We start from the raw sequence: 11,367 nt of genomic DNA, 5'->3' as shown, positions 1-11,367 counted from the left end.
TTTTTTGGGGGGGGGGGCAGGGCCATTTGACCCCTCTCAACCCTCCTTCCCTCCGCCCCTGCTTAGGACTCCTAAAATATCACTTGTTTTGAAAAGACCCTCACAAATTTCAAAAACCCTCAATTTGATGCAATTGACCCACTTCGTCAATTTTTGCCATTAAACCCTAATGGCTAAAAGACCAAATTATCCTTCAATTTTTGTTTTTTGTTTTTTTAATTTTTTTTTTCAATTTGAAATTAAGGGTAAATTTGGAATTTTATAAAATTTTCATGGGTATAAAGGTCATTTCATCACTTTTAACATCCAAAACTGACGGAGGGGGCTAGATTGCATCAAATTGGGAGGTTTTAAAATTTAGGGGGTTTTTTCAAATCGTGTGGTAGTTCAGGGGTCCTTTGTGAAGTTTCAAAAAAAAAAAAAAAAAAAAAAAAGCAAAAACTAAACTGAAACTTAAAAAAAAAGTTTATATCAAAAATGAAAAAGATATATTAAAAAAATAAAAAAAAAAACTTACACAAAAAAAGTGGGGTGGCCCCCATTCGGCCTATAAGGGGTGCCAAACCACCTATGTGCCTTATGGGGTTGGTCTGGCCATCCCCATGTGCACAAATGGGGTGGCTCGGCTGCCCCCAATCGGTCGATCTCGAGGTGGTTTAGCCAGAGGGGGAGGCTTGGCCACCCCTCGGATGTGATGGATGTATTATATTTTTTGTCAACGTGAGATAGATTGGGGGAGGGCGGGTCGATTGTTGATTTTTAAACATTGGATGCTAAAATGCAAATGTGTGGATACTTTAAGGGGTAAAATGTATTTTTCCCTATTTATATTGTTTTAAGAAACCAACATTTTTTATACTATGGAAACATAAGACTCACTTGTTTTACCTATATAAATATGATTACATCATATCTATATAAATATGAGTGTGAAGCTCTCTTTGCCATCTTTGATTGTTACTAGACCATTTACTACCTGTTTGATGCTAGGCTTTAAGGAGCTACCCTTGATGTTCTATGGTTATTTTCTTATTGTTGTATGTTCTTCGTTTTAGTATGTGTAAATTTGGTTTATATTTGGAATGTATATTTATGGATGTTTGCGTGCCATCTGTGGCACTTATTTGATACACCTTGTTAGGTTTAATATTTTGGCATTATTCGGTGTGTATTCATTGAGTTACCTTTTGCTTGTGTTCTTTGAAATAAACTCTAGGAGGTGTTTGTTGTGTATTGTTGTTCTCTGTGTAGATTCCTCATGAAACCATGATGACGAAACACTAACGAAATCAGTTTAAAACTCTCTGTGATGTTTCATTAGGTAAACTGTCTTGACGAGGCTTTGACGATTTTGATCAGAGAGGTTGGATGCTCTCTGTTAGGTTTCGTCATGACGATGTCAGCATTCCGTCATGATGAAGAGGTTGGTCTCTCTCTGTTTGATTTCGTCATGAAGACATTAGTATTCCGTCATGACGAATGCTTGAATGTTCTTGAAGCTTCTATTTTGTTTTGTCAGTATCTCGTTAGGATTCCATTATGACAAAAGTGGCAAGTTTCTAGACTTATCTCTCTCTAAGAGTTCGTCATGACAACGTCAGAATCCCGTTAGGACGAAGTGATACTGAATCTATCAGCCAATCTTTATTAGGATCTCGTCATGAGAATGTCAAAACGAACTCAGTTAGAAAGTGATGAAACCCTAGCAGTTCAACATGACGTTCCTGTAGTCATCTTAACGAAATCCTAGATTCTTAGATCGTTATCATATTGTCATCATAACGTCCTGACAAAAATTGATATAACGATTTTCGTCATCATTTCATCCAGATGAAATGCCTTGCAAATGAACAGTTCTGTAGAAATTATTACAATGTTCATGGTATTAGGTTTAGTTTGGCCTTATTTAATGATCAAAACATTTGTTTGTAATTTTTCATTCTTCCCCAAATGTCGGGGTGAAAATTGGATGTTTAATAGAGTTCTTTGCCTTTGCCGTTGGATAGGGCGTCAGAACGGGTATATGATGGGGCTTAAGGATAGCTCCCTGCCTTCTCGTCAGATGACACATCAAAACGGGCTCATGACGGGACTATGTGACTTGCTTCCATGTTTTATCTTCCTATTGCTCTTGGAAAAGCATTGGGTGTGTTTATAAAAGAGTTCTACAATGTTCCGAAACCCGGACATCACTTGGGCATCACTTGGAAGTGGGTTACTTGGGAATGTTTTTTCCATCATTTGGGCATCATGACGTGCCTCCTAATGCGCTGGCAGTAGTATGTTATTGCCCAATTCCCATCCTAACGGAGCTAAATTCCTGTCATGACGCCGCGGGTTTCTATAGAACCTTGAGAGCTATTTTTGACCTAGCAAACATCAGAATTTGAAGAAGCTCATTAGAGACAAAGTTGTAGATCAGGGAAAGATATTTCTAGAGCAATTGAGTTTGCATCATTTGAAGCTTGGGTGAAAAATTTATGGCCGAAATACCCTGATTGGTTTTTATTGATTTCCCGTCAGATGCCCCGCTAGTACGGGTTCGTGATTGAACCAAACCGAAGGTACTGTTTTCTCGTGAGAAGGTGCGCCATGATGGGCTCGTGATGGGTATTTAGATCTACTTTTTACTCTTTGCGTCTTAACGAGGATTACTCCCGTTATGATGGGAAGGCCAAAATCTGATATTTTGGCCTTCCCGTCATAACGAAAGATAATCCTTGTTAAGATAGAAAGAAATAAAATTAAAGATCTATAAATACCTATCTTATTTGCAAAACTATGTGAATCTCTCCATTTCAATTTTATGCTCGTCTGAGTTTAGAGGTTCTCGATGAAGAAAGGGTTGCTATTATCCCTCATGGAGGTGATACCCTTCAGTTTTATTTGTACCAAGTAAGGCTCCCTAAAAAGCTTTATGCTTTCTCGCTTACTTGGGGTTTTTTGCTGATTTCAAATCATGCCATACACATCACGTAACTGCAAAGAAGTCTACCGAATGGTCGGTAAGGAGATGCACTCCATGAAAATGGTCAGGATAGAGACAGGCAAGGAGCTTGTTGTTCTAACTAAGTCTAAATGTCCTCCAGGGAGTGAGTATCGTCTAGTTTGTAACTCTGAATCTTCATATAGTGATTTTCCGGGTTTGGCTGCCCTAGAGTGGTTTTTCCCTTTGATTGGTTCAAAGGGTTTTCCACTTCATCAACAAATGTTATGTTGTGGTTAAGTGAATGTTGTTTATTGTTGTGTTGGTTTATTATTGAGCATAGCTATTTATTTTCCTTATATAAACTGCTTATGCGTTTGTTTTGGATGTATAAATCGCTTATGCGTTTGATTTAGGGGTAGAACACAATCCTCATATTCTATCACATGGGATGGTAAATATAGTGGTTTTTGCTTCTTTCTCAAGGTCAAGGAAGAGTATAGTATTTTGCCTAGATTGGACTCTAGAGGTTTTCTTGTTTCATTGATTCTTGCGTCATTGGGTTTGTCTTTGTTGTAATCGTTGAAGAGCTTATCAAGGAAGTCGATGAGGAAATGAGCTAAGTGAAGATTGTCAAGCTTGGAGGCATCTCGAACAGGTTGCTGTCTTACAGAGTCTAGGGAGTTACATCGGGTTTTAAGTTTCTATTGTGTCTGTAATCTGGATCTTCATCATAGTGATTTTCCAAGTTTGGTTGTCTAACGCGGTTTTTCCTTTTGATATGTTCAAAGGGTTTTCTACTTCGTAAACAAATTATAACGCCCAAGAGAATTGATTAAGAGTTAAGCAAGATTTAAGAAAAAATTAGTAGTTAATCATGTGGGGTTAAAAGCCAAGTAGGAAATACTATAGAGAATTTGGCTAAGTATGAAAAATGAAATTTTCATTTATTGACATTTTCAAGATAATTTCCACAACTTTTTTTCCTCGTACATTGAATAGTCAAATGTGATTTTATGGGATTTTATTATAAAGTGTACATTGATGAACATCGATGAATCATTTGTCAATAATTGTCGAAAATCAAATTTTGTACTAAAACTGGATTTTTACATTTTGATATAGTGGGAATTTGATTTTTTAGTATTTCTATTTGAGTCCAAATCGGGGGTATTTCCTTGTTTACATTGTAAACATAAAGTGTAAAGACATTTACTTTAAGTTTAAAATGTATATAAGTGCTGCTGAACTGAAGGTTGAAGGCTGTTCCTGAAGCTGAACTGGAAATATGCTAACTGGTTTTCATTCTTATCTGCTATATCGGCCAGACGCTATTCGGACGAAAAATGCGTTCAAAGCAAGATATAGTTATTTAACTTCGAGCCGGCATTACTTGATATAAAATATGATTAATGATACTTCGCTAATTTGATGATGCTTTACGAGATGATTTGATGAATGCTTATGAATGATTTCTATGAGTTTAATATGTTGAGGTTTATGATGATGAAATATGTTTGATATGAATAATTTGATGGATTGCATGATTTATGGCACGAGCACATGATTTCATGATATGATATATGATTTGTACATGTGCTTTTTGATTTGATGAGATGATCACAAGCATGAGCATGAACGTGACATGAATGAAATGACGAAGAATGACACTATTATGGTATTGGGTACCAATGTAGAAGTAGATGACACTAAATGTTGAAAGATGAGAATGAAGAATGACACTATTATGGTACTCGGTACCAATGTAGAAGTAGATGACACTAAATGATGAAGAATGATACTATATGATGAGGCATAAGCATGCATAGCATAATGTTTTATGAGGATAATGATTAGATTTTTGAGGAATTTTGCTTGGCGTAATAGTATGCATATGTGGCGGGAGATGTAACCGAGCATATAGATATTGTTGCAAATGATTTTGCATATGATGTTTTATGATGATTTATATGATGGTTTTATGCTAGATGTTTCAGTATGCACATGTGGCGGGAGATTAGCATATGTATAATTTTACAGCTAGAATGATACATGATGCCTTTCTTATATGTTTTATTGCTTAGCTATGCTTATGAGCTTTTGTTCACCCTAACTAGTGGATGCATGCCTATAGGTATAAATAGGCTATATACTATATAAGCATGTATAGATTAAATGGGTTTGTATGTGGATGTTTTGAAAGTGGAAGGTCGAGCTTACTTATACTCTCATAACTGATTTAGCATGTTTTCAAATGGCTCTCAAGACTATGATGTTTACCTTCTCGACTATAGCCATATCAATGTAGCTGTTATTGTAAACGTACGTAGTGGATGCATGCTTATAGGTATAACTAGGCTATATAACGTATAAGCATGTATAGATTAGATGGGTTTGTATGTGGATGTTTTGAGAGCGGAAGGTCGGGCTTACGTATACTCTCATAACTGATTTAACATGTTTTCAAATGGCTCTCAAGACTACGATGTTTACCTTATGGACTATAACCATATCAATGTAGTTGATATTGTAAACGTATGTAGTAGTGAAGGGTTGGTTCATTGGAAAAACCAATAAATTCTATACTCACTAAAGACCATGGACTCAATTATCCATCTGTGTGGTCGAGCTCTAGCTTCGGCTCCATGCAGATGATGTTGTTGTTGATGCAACTACTGAGGCACCTGATGAGGATCTGGTGGCCATGTATCTAGGCTACTATGATGCTTAAGGCATAGTGTGCCAGATATTCTTTTGTTGGACTATGTTTTTGTCCATATTTTGTATAGACATTTGATGTATATTTCTAAACTGTTTATATTTTGTATATGGCTTGTGTCGCCTATGACACTTTTGTTAAGCCGTTCTTTTATGTGTAAAATTTTATTGACATAGATGTGTATGTCAGCTCAAATGTGGTATGTTATGTCTAATGTTATTTAGTTTCCGCTTCAATGATATGGATTTTGATGAATCATAGATGATGCATGTAGCTTTGTGAAACTTTATTATATTGTCAATAAGGTTAATGCACAAGTTCATGGCATACTGCGGTATCGCAATGCCACTGTGAATCGACGATTCGCTCTGTTCATGATAAGTTTTCAAAAAAAAAAAAAAAAAGTCATGTGTTAATAAAGCAGGTCGTCACACAAATATTTGTGTTTATGATTTTGATGTGCATGTTTTGTATTGTGTCCATTTTACTTGATAATATCATTTGTTTATTGCTTTTGAGAATATTGCACGGTCCATGTATTCTTTTATACCTAGTGTGTATTTATATGTTACTAAAACTACGTTTCTATTTATTCTATAATGAGATTCTTTTATACCTAATTAGGCATTTTAAAAATATATATTTTTCTACGAGATTCTATCTTTAATGTCGTAATGTCACGTGGAAACTAGAGGTTTCCGCTTACGATTCTATTGAGTTGGGGCATCACTCCTAGACACGACCTTCAAGTCATTTTGAGTCTAACATAACAACTTATTTCATGATTTAGAGTTTAGCAGGTAGTAGATCGAGTTGGAGCTTAGAGTTTTTCATCAGGCTTGGGATGTGGAGCAAGAATCGTAGGCATATTTATTGAAGAAATTTCTCACTTGAAATCATGCATATAGGCTTATTTTCTACATCATGATTTTTTTTTCCTACCTAGTTTATCAATTTCATAAGCATGCAATATTAAATATTATAATATATTCTTTCTTTTTTCCTTTCTTTTCCCTACAAATTAGGGAAATACTAGGTATTCTTTTAGTGTTCTCCTGGTGTCCTCCCAACTGTGATGTGACTTTAATATTATCGTTAAATTTGAGATTATTATTATTGACTTTTAATTTATTGGTGATTTTAAAAGCCACATCACAGTTAGGAGAACTTCAGGAGAACACTAAAAAAACACCTAGTATTTCCCAACAAATTATATGATATCTTCATAGAAGTGCCTTTTAAATGCATCCATATGAGCCACTTGCAGACACAACATCACCATCAAAGATCCATCTCCATCAGGACTCTGAAGGATAAATGAATTTCCATCAATATCATGCGCTCCTGGCCCCATGTAGATCTCGTTCCCCCATCCAAAGTCAAGGTTGTAGGTTGGCAGCGTCAACCAGCTCACTACCTCAACATTTGGGTTTCCGATGAAAGGCTCTTCGGTTGCTTGAAACCGAGTCAAGTCCTGCTGATTTCTAAAAAATTCAATAGTTGACTTCACATATGTATCCGTCACTTTGTCGATAGCTTGTCTTATCCAGCTCGAAGCATAGCCTAATGGCTTGTTCATCAACTCCTCCATATGGCTCCTAGCAATAACATTAAGGATTGCACTGCCGAGATACCCTTGTGGCAGCGGCGGATTCATGCGGTTCCTGGAATCAACAGAAATAGCTACTGCCGTAGGCTGTTCATCTTTGAGTTCACGTGCCTTGCATGCACATCTCCATATATGTCCTGCCACTGTCTCGAACCGAGTGTAAGTACGGCCGCTATCATTACTTTTACCTGTTAGAATATTGATTAAATGATTAAATTTATTATTTTTTATTCAATTATTACTTTTACTTATGTTTTTTACCTTTAACATCGTATTAGAATTAAATGTATTGAATTCAATCTTTGAGCTTCATGAGAGTGAGTGTTAAAATATTAATTAAATGATTAATTTTATCATTTTTTTATCGGTTTAAGCTATAAGATAAATAGTGATTTAACATTACCGTCGTTTGCCATGTTCTTGAGCTTTCCAACGTGGGTTTTGGAAAGCTTTAGCATGACCACTGTCTTCTCCTTCTTTCCCTCCTCTATGCTATTTGAATGCCCCAGCAAGACCGGCAGAGGGTTGTACTCTGAGTTGTCGAGGTCGGGAGCAATCTGCGGCTGGGGTTCCCCAGCTCGCAAAAGTTTACGGTCAAGAAATGGCGCCATCCCTAATGGCTCCCCCCGAGCAAGCCTAGCCCACTCAGAAATGAAGTGCAAGGCGCTTGGCCCGTCAACAATAGCATGTGATATCATTAGGCTGAGGCTAATGCCCCCACACTTGAACTTGGTGAGTTGCACCAACATTATTGGCAATTCATGAGTTGGGATGTTGTAGTCTACACTTGGGAAAAGGGAATGATACTCTTGAGATTGAGAGAAGTGGTCGATGTTGTCTAGTTTCGCCTCATATTCTGCTTCAAAGAAGATAACCCCCTCGGCATTGCAATCAAGCTTGAGACGGCCTCCGCCAATCGACCGCAGGCGGCCTGCTAGAGGATAGAAAGGCACCAATGCCCTACTCAATGAAACTCTAAGGGTGTTGGTAATGGTGTCAGGTGGTGAAAGCCAGTTTAGTGCCGGGCGGTAGAAATAGATTGTGGGAACATGAGTTACGGTGCCAAGTTGATCCAATTCTGATAAGGGTAGTGGGCCGTTCCATGTTGCCTCTGCTGGCTTCACTGTGTAGCAACCCTTGAAGCTTACCACCATTATTACCTTAAAGATGAGAAAACGTAGGGAATGGTTGTTTATTCAATTGCATTGCTGTTGGTTTATAAAGGCCAAATGGACATGGTTGCGGCTTGAGATTTCCTTCTTAGCCACAAACTTTACAACTAATAATAATAATAATAATACCCCTGTAGCCTTTTCCCTTGTTCAATTAGAAAAATAATAATAATAATAATAATAATAATAATAATATTAGTTTTCACATTTATTTATCACACTCATTTCACGTGAATCAGTATAAAATAAGTGAAAAATATCATTACTCAAGAACTAAAAATACGAAGAGAAATACTACTGTTTACACCTATTTATCATACTTATGTCACAAGGTTGATGTTGTGTGTTTGAAGTGGCTAATACTTTTGTTTTGTAGTTTTTTTTTTTAAATGGCTAATATGAGAAGTTACTTAAAACATATCACATTAGCCGGTGTGATATAGGGATGATTAATAAGTGTGAAGTGCATCCTTACTCGAGAACTGAAAAGAGTAATGTTATATACCATACAAATATTTTTCTTTTTTCTAATTATGCTGACATGGCAGGGTTTAATAGCCCGTGGACCGGTCCTTATTAAAAAACAATATTCAATGGCTACTAAATTCAGCCGCTTCTGCATAAGAGGATAAAAGTAGGATATTGATGTAGTGTATAACATTATTCCAATAATGCTATTAATTTTTCACACCCATTTATCACACTGGCTCATATATCGTGTTTTAAGTGCCTAAGCTACTTAACACACATCACATAAGCCGGTGTAAAATGAATGTGATAAGTGGGTGTGAACAGTAGTTAATGCTACTTTTCACATATATTTATGAATGATTTTATACTGGTTAACGTGACGAGTTTTAAATGGTTTTCTTTTTAAATTTGTAAAGTGACTAATATGAAAAGCCACTTAAAACACATAAAATCATAAAATATAAAATGAATGGTTGACATGATGAGTTTTAAGTGATATATATATATATATATTTTTTTTTATAAAAATAAAAAAATTTAAAATAACAATTATGAAAAGCCATTTAAAACACGTGACATCTGATAATATAAAATAAATACAAAATAAATACAATAATTAAATAGATGGAAAGAGTATCATTAATCTTACTCAAATGAGAAAGACGTTTCATTCAATTGCGCAAATCATGCATGCCGTTTGCTGAAATAACATTTACATGAGTGCAGTAGTTCCTTTAAATAGTCAGAATTTTCGTATAGCCCAAGGGCACACTTATGAGGATACAACAATACAATTTTTTTTTTTTTTTTTTTCTATTTTTATTTTTATTATTTTTAATGTATTTATTATTATTTTTTTAATTGAAATGATTTTTACATGAGTGCGGTAGTTCCTTTAAATAGTCGAAATTTTCATACAGTCCAAAGGCACAGCTATGAGGATATGTCGATACAATTTTTTAATTGATGGTAAAATACAATTCAATTTAATTTAATATATAACATTATGTTTTAATTGTTAGTGAAATGCTTTAAGGCAGAGGGAACATCGGTGCACAATAGGCGAAAAAATTTGGACAGTAGGGAAAAATAATGCATTGAAAGATGTGCACTTTGTTTGTTACGTGGCTTATAAAATAATAAAATAATTTAATTATTCATAATTTAACCAGCTTAAAGATCAAGTAACAACAATTTTAAATTATTATTTAGGATGGATAATAACACATAATATATGTATGTATATAGAATTTTTTTAACAATAAAATTAGTATGAACGAGATTATCTCGCTGAAAATTATGGTTCATGGATAATTAGGTGTGATGGGTTGTCTTTCACAGCCGATTTAAATAAATTTTTGAAAGAAATTTGGCTACCCATGTCTTAGATCTAGTCTGCTCAGAGCAGATATGCTCTTTAACTGTATTTGTACATGAGTTAGCGAAATATTAAAGTCATAAATATCACCTGATTGTAAGAATTTTTGTTTGTATTTATGAATTTGTAATCTCATAGCAAGTGGCTATGATTTTTGTATAGCTTTATGCTTTATGTTGTAAGAGCTTTATGCTCGTAATCTTTATTCAATGAAATTCTCATAATTTTGTTTAAAAAAAAAAAACCTATAGTCCACCTATTTAGGCTGTAAATTCCATGGTTGAGCCCTATCTAATGGAGCAAAAGCTCCACCAAAAGAACATGTATAAAATAATCTCATATGAATCGGATAAATAGTTTTTTCAAGAGTTTCAAAGAACCCTTATGAAGAGATGAATCTTTATAAGTTACAATGAGAATTAGATAAGAATGTTAAGGAGAAATAATCCACAACATAATAGAGAATTAAATAAAAAGAGCTTAATTCGTGTGGTATAAATATTTTGTAATAACTATTTGATTAAATGGGTTATGGTGTTTTTCATAATAAATTTCGTAACAAGAAATTTATGAAAGTAAATAATTTTTAGGAAAAAGTAGACAAATCTCCCTCAAACTATCACCCCCCTAACCTTATTAATGTTACCCCCAAACTACCAATTGTATCAATGTCATCCCTAAAATTTCAAAACAATGTCAATGTTCCTCCAATGACAAAAATACACTTGATAAAATTTAAATAAAATTAAAAAAAAAAACTAAAAAATGAAAAACAAAGAGTCATTTTTTTTTTTTAATCTTTTCAATTTTTCAATTTTTTAAAACTAGTTATTCATCATGTTTTCTATAAAGCGGGCTCTGATGCCAGTTGCTGAGAATACATATGCAAATTAGAAGCTAGACAGCGGAAAACTCAAATTCACATGCCCAAGAATAACTTTAAAAAGAATATGTGAAGAGCAGTTGTTATTTAAAATTAAAATGCAAGAACAAAGAACACTTACTTAGATATCAACGCTCACTCCTGGCTTTGGGAAAGAACTTTTGCTCTTTACTCTCCAAGAACACGACAGATCTCAGGGATAATGAGAC

General features: G+C 34.7%; 1 protein-coding gene across 1 annotated transcript; it reads right to left on the bottom strand.

Moving 5' to 3' along the window:
- Positions 1–6,855: 6,855 nt before the first annotated feature.
- Positions 6,856–8,408, bottom strand: LOC132189058 (spermidine hydroxycinnamoyl transferase-like). The gene is made up of 2 exons (XM_059603544.1): positions 7,658–8,408; positions 6,856–7,442 (listed from the first exon to the last, which is right to left on the bottom strand). Exons 1-2 carry the CDS (start codon positions 8,406–8,408, stop codon positions 6,856–6,858), a joined length of 1,338 nt encoding a protein of 445 aa, XP_059459527.1.
- Positions 8,409–11,367: the final 2,959 nt, after the last annotated feature.

Source organism: Corylus avellana, chromosome ca8 (assembly GCF_901000735.1).
Source record: "Corylus avellana chromosome ca8, CavTom2PMs-1.0".
In the NCBI taxonomy this organism is placed as follows: Eukaryota; Viridiplantae; Streptophyta; class Magnoliopsida; order Fagales; family Betulaceae; genus Corylus; species Corylus avellana.
This window is presented reverse-complemented; position numbering and strand designations above follow the sequence as displayed.

Excerpts from the sequence above, each read along its gene's own strand:
- LOC132189058 (XM_059603544.1), bottom strand. The coding sequence starts at position 8,408 with ATGGTGGTAAGCTTCAAGGGTTGCTACACAGTGAAGCCAGCAGAGGCA. Across the intron at positions 7,443-7,657 it reads CAAGAACATGGCAAACGACG|GTAAAAGTAATGATAGCGGC; the intron begins GTAATGTTAAAT and ends ATATTCTAACAG.